At 44.4% G+C, this 21,206-nt stretch overlaps 1 protein-coding gene across 1 annotated transcript in view; it reads left to right on the top strand.

Moving 5' to 3' along the window:
* Positions 1 to 18,914, top strand: part of VAV1 (vav guanine nucleotide exchange factor 1) — a 51,133-nt gene extending 32,219 nt beyond the window's left edge. Inside the window, exons 14-27 of the mRNA XM_060146710.1 lie at positions 150 to 282; positions 579 to 688; positions 1,501 to 1,602; positions 1,852 to 1,949; positions 2,043 to 2,065; positions 2,242 to 2,287; positions 4,837 to 4,973; positions 5,298 to 5,363; positions 7,668 to 7,699; positions 11,642 to 11,758; positions 13,232 to 13,319; positions 15,238 to 15,352; positions 16,676 to 16,827; positions 18,619 to 18,914. Coding sequence (XP_060002693.1) covers positions 150 to 282; positions 579 to 688; positions 1,501 to 1,602; positions 1,852 to 1,949; positions 2,043 to 2,065; positions 2,242 to 2,287; positions 4,837 to 4,973; positions 5,298 to 5,363; positions 7,668 to 7,699; positions 11,642 to 11,758; positions 13,232 to 13,319; positions 15,238 to 15,352; positions 16,676 to 16,827; positions 18,619 to 18,672 — 1,273 coding nt within the window. The 3' untranslated portion in view covers positions 18,673 to 18,914. The remainder of the gene's footprint in view (positions 1 to 149; positions 283 to 578; positions 689 to 1,500; positions 1,603 to 1,851; positions 1,950 to 2,042; positions 2,066 to 2,241; positions 2,288 to 4,836; positions 4,974 to 5,297; positions 5,364 to 7,667; positions 7,700 to 11,641; positions 11,759 to 13,231; positions 13,320 to 15,237; positions 15,353 to 16,675; positions 16,828 to 18,618) is intronic.
* Positions 18,915 to 21,206: the final 2,292 nt, after the last annotated feature.

Below are 21,206 nucleotides of genomic sequence, written 5' to 3'. Positions count from 1 at the left end.
ATGGCCAAGCTGGCCACAGAGGACGAAAAGGGCAGGAATCCTAGATGGACAGCAGGGCGGGGGCCCAGAAGGTGGGAGGGGATCAGGCAGAGAGCTGGTGGGGACTTAAGGAGGAGCCCGACAGGGGCACCTGACCCAGCTGCTTCCAGGTACGCCTTCCTGCTCGACAAAGCTCTGCTCATCTGTAAGCGCCGAGGGGACACCTACGACCTCAAGGACTTTGTGAACCTGCACAGCTTCCAGGTTAGAGACGACTCCTCCGGAGAGCGGGACAACAAGAAGGTGAGGCTTGGAGGCTGTAACTGGGGAACCTCAGTGCTGGGGAGCCTCAATGCAGCTGGAGCTCTCCACTTGGCCTTTGGAACGCCAGTGCGTGTGTTGTGTGATTTTAGATTTGTGAATGTGTATTTGCTTCTCCTGGGCAGCGCTTTGCATGGTAACCCATGCATGGCTCTCCTGGGAGCAGACAGGCTGTAGTTGGCTTGACCCTTTTCTCCCCACAGTGGTAGGGTCAATGGGCGTGTGGTCCCACCCTCTTCCGAGCAGGTGCCTTCATTTTCAACCCTGCTTCCCTGCAGTGGACTCACATGTTCCTCCTGATTGAGGACCAAGGTGCCCAGGGCTATGAGCTGTTCTTCAAGACACGAGAACTGAAGAAGAAATGGTTGGAGCAGTTCGAGATGGCCATGTAAGACACCCTCCTCCTCCATCTTTCTATCCTCAGAGGACTGTAGCATTTGGGTGCAGGATCTGGGAGGCAATTCTGTGCTGTCGTCTCATCTCTGCCATGGGACCACTCTGAATCTCAGTTTCCTCATCTGGGAAATGAGAGGGACAGTCTTTTAAGGCTGTATGCATCACCAGAATGCCAACTCTTTGTAAGCTTCAGTCACCAGCCTGAAAATCCTTCCTCTTCCTTCTTTGTCTTGAGGTGAAATTAACATAACAAAAACTTAGACTTTTTTTTTTTTTTTTGGCTGTGCTGCGCGGCTTGTGGGATCTTATTTCCCCCACAGGGATCGAACCCAGGCCCTTGGCAGTGAAAGCACGGACTCCTAACCACTGGACCAGCAGAGAGTTCCCCAAACATAGCCATTTTAAAGTGTACATTTCAATGGCATTTAGTACATTCACAATGTGCGACCATCACCTCTATCCAGTTCCAGAACATTTTCATCCACCCCAAAGGAGACCCTGCAACCATTAAGTGATCACTCCCATTTCCCTTGCTCCCAGCTCCTGGCAACCACTAATCCGCTTTCTGTCTTCACCCATGTTCATTGCAGCACTATTCACAACAGCCAAAAGGTGGCAACAATGCAAACGTCCATCAATGGATGGATGGACAAACACAATAGGGCATATCCATGCAATGGAATAGTATTCAGCCATGAAAAAGAATGAGGTCTTCGTCCATCCGCACTGCAGCGTGTGTTGGTACTCCATTCCCTTTTATGGCTGAATCCTGTTCCATTGCATGGAATTATCTTCCCTCACCAGCTCCAACATCTACCCCGAGAACGCCACTGCCAACGGGCACGACTTCCAGATGTTTTCCTTTGAGGACACCACGTCCTGCAAGGCTTGCCAGATGCTGCTGAGGTGGGAGTCTGGGAGGATGGACCTGGGTCCTGGACTGGGTTGGCTCTTCCTCTTTGACTGTCATGGCCCTGAGTTGGGAGGTGGGAGGCCCTCCTTTGACCTTTAGCTTCTCCATCGCTGTCATGCTCTAAAGAGAACACATGTTTATGTGTTTATGTTTTGTGTTTACGTTTATGTTGTTGGTAAAACGCTTGGCTGTGTTCATTCAACATCACTGACTCTCTTCTTTATCTTCTCCCTGCATCCCAGAGGCACTTTCTATCAGGGCTACCGTTGCCAGCGGTGCCGTGCACCTGCACACAAGGAGTGTCTGGGGAGGGTCCCTCCATGTGGTCGACACGGGCAAGGTACCAGGAGACTGAAGTTGGGAGGTGGGCTTGCTTCTGCATGGAGGGTGGGGGGTTCCCATTCTAACTAGTATTTCCTTTACCCTCTCATAGATTTTGCAGGAACTATGAAGAAGGTAAGACCCCCATGCTCCTTTCCGTGCGTGGAAAATCAGGGGGGCGGGTAGGGAAGGCAGGACCCGGGAGCCCTTGGCAGTGGGCATGGCTCTTTGCTGGGTGCTCAGATAAGGGCTGAGGAGCCCTCAGGCTGGGCACAGGTAGCGATACTTGCTTTCTTGGTCTCTCCCTCCAGGATAAGCCACATCGGCGGGCTCAAGACAAAAAGAGGAATGAGCTGGGTGAGTCAGAAGGGGGCGCTGTGTGGGGCAGAAATAGATCTAGTCTGCCTCAGTGATGCCGGTCCAGGGGCAGATCTCAACAATTATATTAATGACCACATAATGCCCTGCTTATAAAGCATTTGTTCCAGTCCTAGAAACCCCAAAGGAATTTATAAATAACGAACTCAAATTCTTTACTAGCTTTGCTCAAACACTGTGAAGGGATGCACAGAACATAGAAATCCTTGTTAAGATGCTCTTTCTCTCCCGTTCACATTTTTATGTATATACGTACTTTTAAAACTGAAGTATAGTTGATTTACAATGATTCAGGTGTACAGCAAAGTGATTCAGTTATATATATATCTATATATCTATATATATCTATATATATCTATATATATTCAGATTCTTTTCCATTATAGTTTATTACTATATTGATCCAGTAATATAAGATATTGAATATAGGTCCCTGTGCTATACAGTAGGTTCTTGTTTTTTATTTTATATATAGTAGTGTGTATCCATTAACCTCAAATTCCCAATTTATCCCTCCACCCCCTCCCATTCACTTTTATTATTCACTGCCCCCCCGCCCCCCCTTCTTTTTTTCTCGCTGACAAACTCCATCTGTAGTCTTAGCTGGCTGGGCATACCTCATCCCTTCTCGTACTGATTCTGTATCACAAAATCTTATCCTAATGGAGTAGTTTCAGCAAAGTGTAGTCCAACTGGATGGTTGCAGGAGATGCAGGGTTTGGCCAAGCCAGAATTCTTTTTAGCCCAATGGCAGTGGGGAAAGGCTGGATTTTGGTGTATATTAATGATGTTTGTGGGATCATAGTCGTGATGGGTGATTTTTATCCAGCATCTACTGTATATATTGTCTGGGGCAAATGGTGACTAGAAACAGTGTGCTTCCTGTCCTTCCAAAGCTCCCAGGCTGGTAGCAGGAGACAGACTTTGGCTAAGTCATTGCAGTTGAGGTGGGCGAAGTAGAGGGTTTTCCAGAGCATTCAACCGGGGGACCTGATGAATCTGAGCCTTCAGGGAAGGCTTCTCAGAGGAGGTGGCATTAAAGTGGACACTTGAGGGTAAGGAGTAGTCAGGCAGATGAGGAGGCAGGGGTGTTCCAGGCAGAGGGAACAGCATGTACGAAGGCTAGGAAGCAGGACGGCAAGGCATTATTAAAGAACTTGGTGTGGCCAAGAAAAATAAACTCTTCGCTCACAGTCATACAGAATCAGTGTAAAGATTCAGTTTCAGGTCGATCTATCTATCATCTATCTATCTATCATCTATCTATCTATCTATCTATCCTGATACATAGATATCTAGCTGTAGTTCTATATCTACAGCTAGATATAGATACATCAGTCTTATTTGTAATAGTCAAAAGTTAGAAACAACTCAAATGTCCTCAATAGTAGGAACATATATATATATATATGCTATATATATAATATAATAATACATATGTATAAAATCAGCTTTATGCAAAAATGCATATATCAGCTTTATTGGTCAAAAACCAGACAACCCAAATGTCCTCAATAGGAGGAAATATATATGAGTGTATGTGAGTCTCTCTCTCTCTCTCTCTCTATATATATATATAGTTAAACATAGCCAATACATATGTGTTCGTATATATGTACACATATATACACTTGCTCATATCCATTATATATAAATATATAATTTTCTATTGAGATAGAAATATTTCTGTGTTTTGTTTTTTTGAAATATTTCTATTGAGATAGAAAATACATACCATAAGGTGTATAAAATGAATAAATCTTAAATGTATGGCTCACTGAATTTCCACCCATGTAACCGCCATTCAGATTAACGTATAGAACATTTCCATCATCGCAGAAAGTTTTACTGGATGGTGTTGGTCATACTCACTGCTATAGTCCATCCTGCCTCCCAGAGGGCACCACCGTCTGACCTCTATCATCATAGATTAGTTTTGTCTGCCCTTGAACTTCATCCATACGAACTTGTACAGCATGGACTCAGTTACTGCATACGAGTGCGGCTGCCTGAAGCAGTCATTTGTTCTTTTTCGTTGCTTATTGTATTTTGTGCTGTGTGTATCCATCTCCTTGAGGACATTGGGTTTGTTGCCCATTTTTCTGGCTCTTGTGAAGACAGCTGCTGTAAACATTCTTGGCTGTGACTCTCTGGGACCTATGTTTTCATTTCTCTTGGTGATCTATCAGGAGTGGAATTAGCTTTAGTGGATACAGCCAAATAGTTTCCCAAAGTGGATTCCTACGGCCATGTAGGAATGGGCTACGGGGTGGTGGCCACCCTCCCTGTTTTTGCCAAAAAAATTATTTAAAGTATTTTCATATTAAAAACTTCTTCAAGGAAAAAAAAAAAAGTAGAATCCAGAAATCCAGGTGACTCCCAGTTGCTCCGTCCACATCCTCGCCACCACTTGGTGCTGCCGTATTGTCTGTCTTTTTAATTTTCGCCATCTTGGTGAGCGGTGAGACTCAGGTTTGAAAGTCCCGGACTACCAGCCGTACTGTATCACCACCTCCCCTCCCCTCCAGGCCTGCCCAAGATGGAGGTGTGCCAGGAGTACTATGGGCTGCCTCCACCCCCTGGAGCCATCGGACCTTTTCTACGCCTCAGCCCTGGAGACATTGTGGAACTCACCAAGGCGGAAGCCGAACAGAACTGGTGGGAGGTACAGGCTGGGGCTGTGGGAGTGACGGAGAAGGACCTGAGCTTGGGGTCAGGGTGTAGGTGACCTTGGGAATGGGATCATGGCACAACTGGACATGGCTGCTCTGGGGAGAGTGACGTCTATGGGGATTTCTGGGGCTGGCCTGGCCCTTCTGAGCTGGTGGTCTTCCCAGGAAGTTGATACTGATTGACACCTCTCTGGGCATCCAGGCCGTGGAGAGATAGATGGCCAAGGAGAGTGGCCGTTGGGTGAAAGATGGACACACACACACGCATGTTGGTTGCCTGTAACTTCTCTGTCCATCTTTCCCTCCCATCTTCTTAGGGCAGGAATACGTCTACCAATGAAGTTGGCTGGTTTCCCTGTAACAGGGTCAAGCCCTACGTGCATGTGAGTGTCTCAAGTCTGGTTGAAGAGAGGGCAGGGGAGTTCAGAGAGGGTCCCGCGACCCTCTGCAGCGTTGGGGAGACTCTCCTGAGATCAGGAGGGGGCCGTCCATCATGGCAGGTCACTCCCTACCTCAATGACTGAGCCCAGAGTGGGGGCCACCCTGGGAAAGATGACCAGTCCTTTTCTCTTTGTTTTTTCTTGTATGAAGATCCTCTCCATCATCAGGAGAAGAAGCAGGGGTCTAGAAGGTTGGCCAACCCCTGCCTGCCTTCTGGGGCACTGAACAGAATCCTCTACAGGGTCACTCCCCGCCCCGTGCCTCCTTGCCCAGCTTTTGGGAACAGACCTGCCCACAACTCTGCCCGGCCCCTGTCCTTCTTCACCTGTTCCCCGCTCCCCTGATTCCCTCATCTTTTTTTAAAAACTTTATTTATTTATTATTTATTTTTGGCTGCATTGGGTCTTCATTGCTGCCCGCAGGCTTTCTCTAGTTGCAGCGAGCGGGGGCTACTCTTTGTTGCGGTGCGCGGGCTTCTCATCGCGGTGGCTTCTCTTGTTGCGGAGCACGGTCTCTAGGCGCACGGGCTTCAGTAGTTGTGGCACGAGGGCTTCAGTAGTTGTGGCTCGCGGGCTCTAGAAGCGCAGGCTCAGTAGTTGTGGCTCACAGGCTTAGTTGCTCCGCAGCATGTGGGATCTTCCCGGATCGGGGCTTGAACCCGTGTCCCTGCATTGGCAGGCAGGTTCTTAACCACTGTGCCACCAGGGAAGCCCCTGATTCCCTCTTCCTGATGATGACTTAATATCTTCCCCACTCTTCCCAAACCTTATCCTCCCTCATGACCCTGCTGCCTGCTTCACAGACCTCATAGGAGCCTGCAGAGGGAAAGTCCCGTTTTTGTCCCTTTCATTTTATGTTAATTTCAGACTTCCAGAAAAGTCCTGAGAATAATGCAAAGAACTTCCATACATCCTTTACTCAGATTCACTACCTGTTAACATTTTGTCCCATTTGCTCTATCATCTTTCTCTGCACAATTTATTTATTTCAAAATGTCTATTATTTATTTTTCCTGAGATACTTCAAAGTAAGTTTACAGACGTATTTCTCCTTCATCTCTGAATATCTCCCAAGAACAGGAACCTTCTCTTGTATAATCACAGCATGATTTTTAAAGACATGAAATTCAACAAGGACATTATACTATTATATAAATTATTATATTTAATATAAATCATTATATATTATGTAATCCAGAGTACATGTTTATACTTTTCCCAAAAATATCTTTGACTTTTTTTTTTTTTTTGGCTTGGGTCATTTCTCCACTGTGGAGTTACATTATGAATTTCCAACTCCATCCTTTCCTGCGAAGTTATTAGCGGATATTCTATTGTAAAGAAGAACTGTCTCTTCTAATCTATATATCTAGGTATTATATATGTATGCATCTATGTATCTATCAATCATCTTTGTATCTATGTATCTGTCAATCATCTGTGTATCTATCAATCATCTATCTATGTATCTATCTGTGTCTCCATCTGTATCTGTGTATCTATCAATCATCTATGTATCTATCTAATAATCATTTATGTATTTATCTGTGTATCTGTGTATCAGTCAGTCATCTTTGTATCTATCAATCATCTGTGTATCTATGTATCTGTGTATCTGTCAATCATCTGTCTATGTTATGTATCCATCTGTGTATCTATCAATCATCTATGTATCTATCTAATAATCATCTTTGTATTTATCTGTGTATCTATGTATCTATCAATCAATATTCTATGTGTCTATCTATGTATCTGTGTGTTATCTATCTCAGGAAATGTTCCTGGATTTTTATTTTAAAATTGTCCCACCCTTGACCAATGGGAGCCCCTTCAGGCTGGCTCTTCTGTCCTTTCGACATGTCCCCATCATTCTTTGAGCCCTTCCTTACTTTCTAGCACAATAGCAGACTTCTCTTGTACTTTTTCTGCCCCAATCTTGGAATCAACCGTTTTCCCAAGGAGCCTGGGTCCTTTCATTGGAACGTGGCATTCGGAAGCCAAGATCTGAACGTCTCTCCAATTTCTGCCTACAAACGTAGCTGCCTCTTTAAAGCTGGTTCATTTGAGGGTGGACCGATTTCTCCCCCTGGATTCTGGGACTGTATTTCCACTGAAACGCACAGTGCCTGGCACAACAGGCCCCCAATAAATGATAGTGGAAAAAATGAATGAATGAATGAATGTAGTGCCCTGAAGCCTGTTGTGTGCTGGACCCTTTGCCCTGAGTCTTGGTCTTTGTGTCCCCAGGGTCCCCCTCAGGACCTGTCTGTTCATCTCTGGTAAGTAGAACCACTTTTTTAATTTTCAACTTGGGGTGCTTTGGCGTGGATGCCTGGGCTGGGCATTGGGGTGGGGATGGGGGCTACCAACCAATCAGTTATTCATTCTTCAAACCTTGGGCATTAACTGCTGGCTCCAGCCCTATGCTGAGGGCTGCTGAGGAGAGAACAAACAAAAGAAGGTCCCTGACTTTGGGACATTATGTTCTCACCGGAAGGAAAATGATGGTGATGATACGATGGCAGTTCCCTCTCCCCACCCCCACGCCCCCTTTTTTTAAGCACCTACTACTGATAGAGCAGTGAGGGATGGAGGTTTCCAGTGTTGCTTTGGAGCCCACTGACCTGGGTTCAAATCCTGACTCCAATATTATCCAGTTCTGTGACCTTTGGCCAGTAACTCAACTTCTCTGTGCCTCAGCTTTCCTCTCTGGAAAACAGATGAATAATATCTGCTTCATAAGGCTGTTAGGCGGTTTCCATGAGCCTATAAAGTGCTTAGCTCTGTTCCTGGCGCACAAAAAGCACTTTATTATCTGTTATTATTAGCACCCGTTGTTACGACTGCATTTCATGCATTCTAAAATACACATTTTTCTCCCCCACGTTTTAACATCTCTGGCATTGGAACGGCTCTTACAATGAGTGGTGTCTGAGTCTTCTGCTTAATTTTATGGGTAGTTAATTTTTATTTCGTAATTGCCCATGAAACCACAGTGAATTTTACAATCATTGGCATCTTAGATTCGGACATGCTATGGTATTGTTTTTATGACCGTGTGTCAGCACTTCAAGGACACATTCAATTCCGGTAGTAACACTTTGAAGTACGTGTTATTCTTACTCTCTTTCTGCAAAGGAGGAAACCGAGGCTCAGAGAGGACAGGTGATTTGTTCAGTATCACAAAGTGAGGAAGTGAAGGAGGTCGGATTCGAACCCAAGCTTGGCTGACTCCAAAGCCTGACCTTATTACACAAAGGGCATAATAACACACCCGTGTCGTGAATGCCTACCATGTATGAGGTGCACCAACTGCATTATTGCCGTTTGTCAAAAATGTCCCTCTGTGATGGGCAGTTTTATCTCCTCTTTTCAGAAAAGGAAATTGGGGCTCAAAGTAGCAAACTCAGTTCCCGAGGTCACAGAGCAACTAGGTGGCAGAGCCAGGATTTAAACCGTGGTCACCTGAGGCTGTGCTCACTCTGCCCCTGCCCTGCCAGATGTTGTCACCAGGTCATGAGGGCCAGAACTGGATTGAGGAGAGTGAGACCCTGACTTTGGGTGCAACATTTAAGGGGGTGCCAAAACACTCAGGCATCGAGATCCATACTATTTTAATGCAATATTTTAAAAAATCGAAAGCAAGGCAAAAAAAATCTGTGATGAGCAAAATACCGAAACTGTAAATAAAGACACAGGATATGATAGGGCTGGGAGTAGGGAAAGGTGAATTGTGGTGAATCAGGCAACTGCAGAGTCAGATCTTGCCCTTATTTAAAATTTTGACATCTTGCTCATCACAGATTATTTTTGAACTTATTTTTAAAATTGAGGTGAAATTTACATGACATAAGATTAACCAAAGTGACATTTATGTTAATATTTAAGTTTATATTACATATTCACATTTATAGATCATATAATTATGTATTATATAAAATTAATGCATATTATGCTATATATTTATATTTATAGCATATATTTGTATTCATATTTATATATTATCTATAGTATATATTGTGTATAATTAACATACATTATTTATGTTATATTCACCTTATAAATATAGTCCTATTCACATTTACATGTTATCTGTAATTATATAGTATATAATTAATATATATTGTTACATATTTACATTTATAGCATAAACATATTTGTATTTGTATATAATAAATAATTCATATTTTATATGATAAATGTATTGTCTATAGTTCATATATATTATTTATGTTATATATTTAAATTTATGGCACAAATGTATGCATAGTCCCACATATAGTATCTATAATTATATAGTATATGATTAATATATATATATGTTATGTATTTACATTTAGAGCATAAACACATTCATGTTCATATTTATATATTATTTATAATTGTGTTATCTATAGTTATATTTTTTATGTTTAAATTTATGCCATAAATATATTCATGTCCACACTGATATATCACATATAATTATATATTATCTATAATTAATATATGTGATTTATGTTATATATTTACATTTACAGCATAAAATATTCATAGTCACACCTCTATTTATTTTTCACATCTCTTGGGCTGGCCAAAAAATTCGTCAGGTTGCCCCGTACGGAAAGGCCCGAACGAACTTTTTGGCCAGCCCGATATATTTAATGGCATCGAGTACATTCACTATGGTGCGCAAACAGCACCTCTATCTAGCTCCAAAACATTCTCATCACCCCCCAAAAAGAAACCCCATCACCTTAACAATCACCCCCATCCCCTTCCCCCAGCCCTTGACCATCACTAATGTACGTTCTGTCTCTATGGGTTTGCCTGTTCTCGATGTTTCATATACGTGGAATCATACAGTACGTGCCCTTATGTGACTGGCTTCTCTCAGCATCACGTTTCCAAGGTTCATCCACGTTGTAGAATATATCAGTACTTCATTCCTTTTATGGATGTTTTTGTACTTTAAAAATACTGCATTAAAATACTACTTATTTTACTTGTTATTATTTATCTTGATATCTGAGTTTTGGGGCTTTTGCCCTTTAAATTTTGTACCTGAGGCTATCTTTCACTCTCCTCACCCTATTTCCGTCCTGGTGACCACAGAGATGGACAGACAGTGGACACTCAGTAAATACCTGTCCAGGCATGCCAAATTCCAAGTAAAAGAAAGAAAACCCAACAACTGTTTTTCTATACTCACAGTCTCAGCAATTCTAAAACCAAAACGTGTGGGATTTTCTTCCTACATCAAACGATTCTCCAGTTCTCCAGACACCAGCTTAGGTGTCCTACAATTCAATTCAATTCTGACACTGTTTGTCTGGAGTTAGCATCAGATCCCACAGATGAAGGGCTCAGTCCCACGAGACAATCCCCCACTTCAGATGCCAATCACAAGCTCAGGCCACCCCTACTTCTGACTCATCGGCTATAAATGGGGGGTTCCCTCAACCCCCTCCTTGGGTTTGGTAATTTGCTAACACAAACTCACAGAACTTGGAGAAACAGTTTCCATACTAGATTACCAGTTTATTATAAAAGGATTCAACTCAGGAACAGTCAGATGGAAGAGATGCACAGGGCAAGGTATGGGGAAAGGGGGCGGAGCTTCCACGCCCTCTCTGGGCTTGCACCCTCCCCGTACCTCCCTGTGTTCACCAACCTGGAGTCTCTCCAAAACCATTCGGTTGGGGTTTGGTTGAGGCATCATTACGTAGGCAAGATTGGTTAAATCACTGGCCATTAGTGAACTCAACCTCCAGCCCCTCTTCTCTCCCCATAGGTAGGGGTGGGGTGAGGCTGAAAGTTCCAACCCTCTAACCACGTGGTTGTTTCTTCCGGCCACCAGCCCCCATCCTGAGGCTATCAAAGAGCCCCCAGTCATCTCATTAGCACACAAAAAGACACTTATCACTCGGAGATTCCGAAGCTTTTAGGAGTTACGTGCCAGGAAAGGGTGGGGGGCACACCAAAGGACCAACACCCAAAGGACCGAGTTGTCTCCTGCAATCCAGGGGTGAAACCTTGGGTGTGACTTACAGATATCTAATGGCCACTGCCACTTCGGGACTCTGGCCAATGCCTCCCCCAAGGTTTATAGTGTCTAAGGGCGCTGCTAGACCCAGGCTGTCATTCACTTAAAAAGAAATCACAGGGGTTGGGGGGAAAAGCAGCCTCAATAGGGCAACCTAGGGGCTGTGTGGACCTTTCTCCTTGGTGTATCTCGACAGGTACGCGGGCCCCATGGAGCGAGCCGCGGCGGAAGGCATCCTCACCAACCGCTCGGACGGGACGTTTTTGGTGCGACAGAGGGTGAAAGATGCTGCAGAATTTGCCATCAGCATTAAGTAATTCCTCCTTTCCTGACCTATCTCCCCTTGTGACCTGGGCACTGCAGGTGCTTAGGAAGAAGAAAGATGTACAGTCACGATAGTTATCTTTTATTGAGCTCCTGCAGGGTCCTAGGTGTTTTTAATCTTTCTGATTTCTTTTACTCGACTGGCAACCCACAGGAAAGAGATATGCTTCTTAAGCGAGGCTCCAGGAGGCATTTAGCATACTCTAGGAAGAGGCAGAAATGCAATCTGGACCCAAGTCTTGCAAACCCCGGCTTTCCTGCCTTGCTGTTTCTTGGGTTCAGCTTCTTGCTTGTGGTGACTTATTTCCTTGTTGGTTTTGTCACTGGGTCTTGTGATTTTAAGCGGGGCTTTCCCTGTGGGTATCTTTGCTGCCTGGGTCCCCAGAGATTTTGCATTTGCTTCTGTTGGGAATCACCAACAAGTTCATTTCTTTTTCAGGTTAAAATATTTTTGGTTAATTCCTTAGTTTCCCAGACTACACATGGTTTAAGAATAAATACTAAACCCATAAGAGGGTAGGACTGAGGTTATGAATTCTCAAGGGTGACTTTTCTGTTTTGGGTCTGAGACAAGCTTTCACATGGTCCCTGCTGTGCTCATGGGTGGGCTTTTCTAGACCACCTCTTTTCCTGAGGATGTAGCTTTTTGACAGTCTACCCTTATGGATGTGGGTGGGTCTCAGTGCCAACTCTCTACCCAACAGGGATCCAGTGACTCATCTCATGTTTCTATGTGATTAAGACATATGCTCCTCAGGAATTTCTTTGGCTGTCCAGTGGTTAGGAGTCTGTGCTTCTCTTGCTGGGGGCCGGGGTTCGATCCCTGGTTGGGGAACTAAGATTCCCCAAGCTGTGTAGCGTGACCAAGAAAACAAAAAAAAAAAGAGTAAAAAGACATATACTTTTAAGTTTCATCCTCATTTTTGGCCTCTGGGGATTTCCCTTACATTTTTGAGAGCTCAGCATTTTTTTCACGGCATTTCTAGGGGTTTTTTGAGTAGGAGATTTTTTTGGTTATCTAGTTCTTCATATTGACAGAACCACTTCTGCCAATTCATGCCTCTTCCTTACTAGTCTGTGGTCCGCCATATTGGTGGAAATGGATCCCTTCTCGCACATCCTTTAGAGTCTATGGTCATTCATGTTAGTGGAAGTGGAGATTTCATCCTATGTACTCTACAACAGTGCTTTCTTTATAAGGTATTTTTGACTTCTCAACAACCCCGTGGGTCAAGGAAGACGATTCCTGTTATATGGAGGAAGAAATTAAGGTTGAGAGCAGCAAAGGCTCCAGGGAAGGGATCCTGTCGGGCTCCAGCGGTCGCCCCCTCCCTGAAGTAGCCAAGAACGCTTCTTCCATGGTTGGGGGTGTGTAGCATAGGGCTGAGACTCGACAGGAGATGGGACTGAATTCCCAGACTCAGGACCCAGTGACCGTCTCGCTCTCTTTCCCTGCTTCCAGGTATAATGTTGAGGTCAAGCATATTAAAATCATGACAGCAGAAGGACTGTACCGGATTACAGAGAAGAAGGCTTTCCGGGGGCTTATGGTAAGGGCCAATGTATCCCTAAACCCAGCCTTCCAGAATCTAGGTAGGACCCTCTCTGAAGCTCCACCTTGGGGCCCCCTCTCCTACATTCAGAACAGCCCCTCCAAGAGGCACTATGGAGCAACTGGCTTTAAACTCATGTTCCCATCATCAACACGGAGAAGAAGAATAACAACAAAAACAACAGTAGCATCGGTGAACATTTACAAAGCACTTACTGAGTGCCAAACATATTATAGATAGGACTGCACGTCATCCGCTCAACTCACTCTCTGAGTTCCCGTCTCACACATGCGGGAAACTGAGATTGAGTCCTCATCTGGTATCACCGAATAGCAGAGCCCCTATTTTTGTCAGATGTCAAGATTTAGCTCTGCCTAATCTGCTTAATGACCTTTTCACAGAGAATCCAAACACCTTTCCAGTGTTTTTGCTTCTATTTGGTGCCCTATAATTTTGGGCTGTCTTTTAGACATCTTAAGCCCATTGGTTTAAGGCACACGGATCCTACCCATGGTCTGTGGATGCTTGAGGATCCTGGGAATCCTCTGAAAGAAAACCCATAAATTTGCATATATTTGCATTTTTGGGGAGGAAGGTATCTCAAATTTCACTTGAGCCTCGAATGCATCTTTGACTGCCCAAAAGATGAGGGACTGTTCACTCATTCCACAAATCTATTTTGCCCCCAAACTTTTTACTCTGAAAATTTTGCCTGCCCCCATTTTTTATTTCTGAAAAATTACTGAAATGTTGCTGGAATAGTGTCATGAATATTTGTGGACCTTTCACCTGGATTTACTGATGGCTAATATTCTTCCTCTTTGGCTTTCTCTGTCTCCCTCTCTCTCTCTGCGCACACACTCACACATTTATTCTGCATTATTTAGGAGTAATTTGCGGGCATCATGACCCTTCCTATAAGTACTTTAGCATGACTATCAAAGACATTCTCTTGCCTCACTACTGTATCATTATCAAAGTCAGGAAGTTGAACATTGATACAAAATTATTATAATAATACACAGCCCATTTTCCAAGCTCCCTGATTGCCTGAATTATGTCTTTTATAACCTTTCCCCCCTAGGATATGATTAGGGGAATCACACATTCCTTTCATCTCCTTAGTGTCTCTTTTAATTTGCGATAGTTCCCCAGTCTTTTATTTATTTCTTTGGTCTTTCATGACTTTGTAACCTTTGAAGTCTAGAACTCCAAAACATAAGACATTTTGTTTTGCAGACTGTTAATGTTGACTTGACTGTTTCCCCACTGTTAGAATCAGGTTGAGCGTTTGTGGAAGAAATATTCTTAAACGCAACACATCTGGGACTTGAATTCAGATCAACTTATTATAGAGGCCAGCTCTTAGCTGCTACGCTCTATTGCCTGTCCTGGGACTGAATTCTGGATCTGTCCTTTTCCAGCTGTGGGACCCTGCACGAGCCTTCTCTGTGACTCAGTTTCTCCATTTATAAACTAGGGGACTTGTCAATGTTTTCACCTCCCATGATTATTAGGAGATTTTGATGATGTGTGGTTGCACACTGACCAGCACACAGTAGGTACTTAGTAAACAGCATTTATTATTATTACAATTATTTGTAAAAATAGTGCTCTTGACACCCAGGGAGGGTTGGTTTTGGTGAGCTGGTCATCAGGCAAGTTGATTATTTGGTAAATTTATCATGAAATGAACTGGCTGTTAGGAGAACTGTCTTGAGACAATGTGATCTCTTCACCATAAAATGGTCCTGGCTGACCAGGAAGAGAGTGAGCTCCCCATCGTGGGGAGCATTCAAGGTGTCTTTTGCCAGGGAGACCAGAAGGAGGAGGAGTTGGATGTGGCTCCTTCAGCTGTGTCCCCATTGTGGGCTGGCCCTCTGGGAGAGCATCTGTCCTGCTGTTTTCTTTGCAGGAGCTCGTAGAATTCTACCAACAAAATTCTCTGAAGGATTGCTTCAAGTCACTGGACACCACCCTGCAGTTCCCATTCAAGGAGCCTGAGAGGAGAGCCATCAGCAAACCACCAGGTAGGCTGTCTCCAGCTGGGGGCCTGCTGTGCCAGCCCCTTCCCACTGTGGAGGGAAAGTTTGGGGATGCCGTGGACATTCCTTCCTGTGGGCGTAGAAAAGTCCTATCTGTGAAACAGCTTGAGCTAATTCCCACCTCCAGTTTGTCCCTTTGCTCTTGAGAGATTTGCATATCCATCTACTTGGACGAAAGAGTTTACTTTCATATTTGGGAAGATGAGGACACTAGGAACCAGAAGCGTTCTCACCTACACATGTTAAGCCTTTATTTTTGTATCAATATCAGGCATGAATTAGTATCAATAACCTTCTCCCACAGAAGGCAAGACCTTTAGTACGCTCTTTCTTTCCTCTTCCTTTGTATCTCTTACTCACCTGGTTTGTTGAAGTTATTTGGAATGTAGGCTACGGTTTGCTATGAATGAAAACAATCATACCTTATATTTTAGGAATTTTTTCTTCACCATTGCATTTCACTTTGCAAATTCAATGTCAAGAATTATTTAGACTGTCTATATTTCTTGTTTTCTGTGTTTTCCTTTATTTTTAAAATTTCTTATTCTGATTCAAATTCTATTTTTCTGGAGTGCATTTTGGAGTACGTTTTTCAGAAAAGTCGCCTGGGTGGTGGAGTTTCTGAATTCTTACATACATGTCCAAAAAAATTTTGAAGAGGGATTTTAAAATTAATTATTGTTAAAATGTTTACCAATAAAATAACAATTCACCACTTCAAAAGTTATATTTTTGAAAAAGCAACACCAGCATAACATTAGGACACTGAGACCAAAATTATCCCTATTCTCATCACCCAATCAAATAAATGTTTCTATCTGTCTGCAAGTTACTTATTCATCCCGGTGAATATTTGGATGTTCAATCTTAGCCTATTTGCAGAAATACTACAAATTAACTTTATAGTCTACAATACCACTTAATATTGTCCTTTGGAAAGTTTTCCCCTTTCTTATCTTTCTCCCTCTCTTTTTCAACCCTTGGACTTCTTTAGTGTAATTAATATTATCTAGAATGAGAACTTCCACATCTTTCTTCTGTTTCTTTCACTATGAATATATACGTAACATTTCAAAGATCAAAACTGGTATTACTTTCTAAGTTTGGATGCTGGTTGGGCTAGAAGGATGATTCTGGGAAGACAGCTGTGTACACTCAGAACACAGGCCACCCAACACTCAGCGGAAGGAAGCACCGAGGAGCCCTTCTTCATCCTGGTCTATTGGAGCATTGTCCTCCCACTGCCCCCAGACGGTAGGTGTGTGTCTGCTCCAGGGCCCTTTCCCACTTCTGCTCTCTCCCACACAGCAGGGAGCACCAAGTATTTTGGCACAGCCAAAGCCCGCTATGACTTCTGCGCCCGGGACCGATCAGAGCTGTCCCTCAAAGAGGGTGACATCATCAAGATCCTTAACAAGAAGGGGCAGCAGGGCTGGTGGCGAGGGGAGATCTATGGCCGGGTGAGTTGGGGCGGAGTTTGGCAGCCCCAGGGAAAGGGTGTGGGGTGAGCTGGCGCTCGTGAAGCTCTACGGGATGATGGAGTGGAGTGAGTGGGCAGGGGCTCGTGTGAAGGGCTTCCCTGGTAGGAAGGGATGAAGGGACAGATTTCATTTATGCGCCTTGCATTTATTTATTGAGCACCTACTATGTGTCGGGCATTTACCTGGGTGCCGAGGAGACAAAAATGAGCACAGTACAATCACTGCCCTCCTGAAACTCATAGTTTGGTGAGAAGCACAGACCTGTAACCATGCAGTTACAACAGTGAGTGGTTGAGATTGAGATGGGGAATCATACGGCACCTTGGGAGCCCCCAAGGAACCCCCAGCTCATCCTGGGAGCAGGTCAGGACGCCTTCTGAGAGATCAAGCTGATCACTGAGGGGTGAGTTAAGTCAGCCAGGTCATGGGTGGTGGGAGGTGTGGGAAAGTATTCCAGAGGAACCAGCACGTGCAAAGGCCCTGGGGTGAGAGAGTGATTGGCATGTTTGGGGAACACGAGGGGAGGGATTTTTCTATCCTGTTCACTGCAGTATCACCAGTGCCTGGAACATTGATTGTCACATAGTATGTCAATCAATATTTATTGAATGCATGAAAAGGCAGAACTGAGACCAACCGCTTTTGCCTTTTGTGATCTTTTGTCTGCCTGAATTTGGACTTTCAGGAGGGAACTTAAATTTTCTCAAAAAAGTTTCTGTCTGGTTCTTATTTTTGTCTCACAAGGCAGAAAGTATTCTTTATTTCATCTGCTGATGAATTCCTAGCCTCTAGAATACTGCCTTGCTTGTACTGGTTTCTCAAAAAATATTTGTTGAATGAAGATAAAGACACTGGTTAGAAGCTTCAGTTCTACCAGAGGGAAACATGTGAAAAGTGACCTAGATAATTGCTTAGGTGAACAGTTTTAGGAACTTTGGAGGGTAAATTTAGTGTGTGGTAGAGAACAGTTAGGGCTTGAGGGGGGATTTTGGGATGTTTAGGAAGGTTTGGGCTGTAAAGAATTCATCCATCCACCCATCCATCCATTCATCCTTTATTCCATCCATCCATCATTCCATCCATCATCCATCATTTCATCCATCCATCCATCCATCCATCCATCCTTCCATCCATCCCTCCATCCATCCACCCACCCATCCATCCATCATTCCATCCATCTTTTTTTTTAACATCTTTATTGGAGTATAATTGCTTTACAATGGTGTGTTAGTTTCTGCTTTATAACAAAGTGAATCAGTTATACATACACATATATCCCCATATCTCCTCCCTCTTGCGTCATCCATCCATATTTTCAACAAATATTTATTAAGTGTCTACTGTGTGCCAGGAACTATTCTAGGCTTTTGGAACTCAGTGATGAATAAGAGAGACAAAAATCCCTGGCCTGTTGTAGTGAAGGGAGGGGAAACAGACAAGAAGCCCATAAATAAGTAACATATATAATCAATTAGATGGTGAAAAGTGTTATGGAAAAGCAGGAAGTGGGGATAAGGACTGTTGGGGTGGATGGGGTTTGCAATTTTAAATAGGATGGTTAGGAAGCCCTTACTGATAAGGTGACATGTAAGTAAAGGACTGTAGGAGGTGGGAGTGGTCAGCGAGGGTGTATCTAGGGGAGGTATGTTCTGGGGTAGAAGGTATGGCAGGTGCAAAGGCCCTGAGGTAGGAGGGAACATTCCTGGTGTGTCGAGGAACAGTGGGAGAACGTGCAGAGGCTGCCCTGACCACTCCCCTGTCTCTTTCCAGGTTGGCTGGTTCCCCTCCAACTATGTGGAAGAGGATTATTCTGAGTACTGCTGAGCTTTGGCACATTGCCAGAGCGATGAGAAACTCTAGGCTCTGAGCCTGGGATGAGCAGGCAGCGGGCCTCGGGGCTGTGAAAGGTCCTGGCGGGCTGAGAGTCCGGGATGGACTGTGGAGGGCTAGCGTCCAGCTGGCAGGCCTCCTGGGATGGTGCCCTGCCTTGGTTAATTTATAATACACTGATTTCCTCTTGGGTCCCCTCGAGAAGGCAGGGCTCAAGTCAACCGCTTTTAATAAAATGATGAATGGATGGACTTGTGTCAGACCTGGGAAGGGAAAGATGGGCAAGGGCATTGGGACACAGACAAAAGCCCCCTCACTAATTCCTGCTTTCCGGCTCCATCACCTTTCTCTGCCATTTAAAAGAAAACCTGAAATAGGAAATGGGACCCCCACGTGGCAGGAAAGAATTTTACGCTCACAGATTCCAGATCACAAACATGGAACTCTCATTTTTTTTTCTGTAATAGGACATAATTACTATTTGGAGCCTCTCCAGTTCTGCTAAGTGGTAAAAACCTTCATCTCAGTTGAATCTGGGTCTCCTGAGTCAATTCTCTCCAAGGTCATGTCTCAACTCCAGGGGCTTTGGCACTGGAGTGTTGCAAAGACTGCTGGTTCTTGGTGGTTATCTTCCATCACTGCCTCCTGCTGAGACGTAATTGCTTCTGTTTCATCTTTGGTGCCTCTGCATTTTCCACATCCCTCTTGGCTCATGCAGCGCATCTGGCTTTTTCCCCTTAAATGCTGAGTGGAATGACCCTGCATCCTGGTTTCCCCGGGACAGTCCTGGCTATTGCCCTAGTGTAGTTATTAACCACGATCCTTTTCATTCTCCAAAGTGTCCTGGTTTGGATGATAAATTATACAGTCACTGTCTTAGGTTGAGCTGGTCCAGAAGCAGAGCCTGAGACAAGGATTTGGGGGTGCAAAATCTATCTGGGAGCTGATCCAAGGAAGCAGCTGGGATGGAGCAGGGAAGAGAGATGGGAAGGGGAGGGAGACACAGGGAGCGTGGATGAGGTCACAGCTTTGGGCAATGGGGGTTCCTCTTTATTCAGGACCTCTGGAAGTCAGTATAGAACAAGCCTTGGAGTTGACAGGCAAGGGAGCTGGGGTATTTATCCACCAACTTCCATTCGTCATGGCTTGAGAGCTGCTCTTATATAGGCAGTACATTCTCTGGTGGCCAGAGAACAACAGGCGTATTTGGAGCCACTGACCTGTAGGGACCTTGTCAGTACTGGGGCGCTATGGGTGGGAGGCTGACAGGGTCTGCACAGTCCTTGGCAGCCATGCCCACTCAGTGGATGCTGTCATATGCAGGGTGTGGGGAAACTCCGTAGAGCCTGCTCTATCCTGGGGTCCGGGGGGCTCCAGGGAAACTTTAGTCCTCATCTGGTATCACAGAACGGCAGAGCCCCTATTTTTGTCAGACTTCAAGACTTAGCTCTGCTTAATCTGATTAATGACCATTCCATGGAGAATCCAAATGCCTTTCCAGTGTTTTTGCTTCTGTTTGGTGCCCTGTAATTTGGGGCTATCTTTTAGACATCTTGAACCCATTGGTCTAAGGCACATGGGTCCTACCAGTAGTCTGTGGATCCTTGAGGAGCTTTGAATCCTCTGAAAGAAAATCCAGGATTTGCATATATCTGCATTTTTTTGGGAGGACGATGTCTCAAATTTCACTAGATCCTGAAGCTGTTTAGACCGGGGTTGGGCTGATAGGATATAGGGACGCATCTCTGGACCTGTCTCTGAGTTTAACTGTCTTTCCCACCCAACTCCTCCCGTCCACACTGGGAAACCATGATCTATTTTGTTGCAGGAAAAATTGACTCAGCCTGAATGCTTTTCTGCATCTACAGCCAGACTTTCTTTTTACTTAATAGAATTTATTATTTTAAAAAATGGTGGCAGAACACACATAATATCAAATTTACCATCCTAACCTGTTTTACCTGTACAGTTCAGCAATGGGATGAATATTATACTGTTGTGCAATCAATCTCCAGAAATTGTCATCTTGCAAAAGGGAAACCGTCCCCATGGAGTGATGAGTTCCCTTTTCCCTCTCCCACTGTCCCCTGGCAACCACTTTGGCCAGACTTTTATCTAGAGCCCTTGAGGGCTTAGATGGTGGGGGCTCAAAACCCAAGAATAAGCATCTTTAATTAGGCTTTTGAAGTTCGAAAGCCAGGAAGGTGCTTCTTTGGTTAATCTCCTCCAGGAGTAACTCTTAGGAGGAAAAAAAATGATGGTGGCCAAGGCTGAGGAGGGCCCATGGGCAATATATTAATTTGATGGAAAATAGTTAATACTTGTGAATATTACTCCACCCCCCTGATGATGGAGGCAGCCCCCATGTTGAACATTCAACGATGCCTGGTACCACGATAGTAAGCTCTTCACAGACGTTATCTAATATAATCTCACAACCAGCTTCTTGGGCAGTTGAGCATCTTGGCCAAGGTTCCAGGAGGATTCGAAGGTCAGCTCTGCCCTTACAAAGTTAGCTGTCACATGTT

This window comes from Lagenorhynchus albirostris, chromosome 3 (assembly GCF_949774975.1).
Source record: "Lagenorhynchus albirostris chromosome 3, mLagAlb1.1, whole genome shotgun sequence".
Taxonomy (NCBI): Eukaryota; Metazoa; Chordata; class Mammalia; order Artiodactyla; family Delphinidae; genus Lagenorhynchus; species Lagenorhynchus albirostris.
Note: the sequence above shows the minus strand (reverse complement) of the source record. Positions and strands in the feature narration are given on the sequence as shown.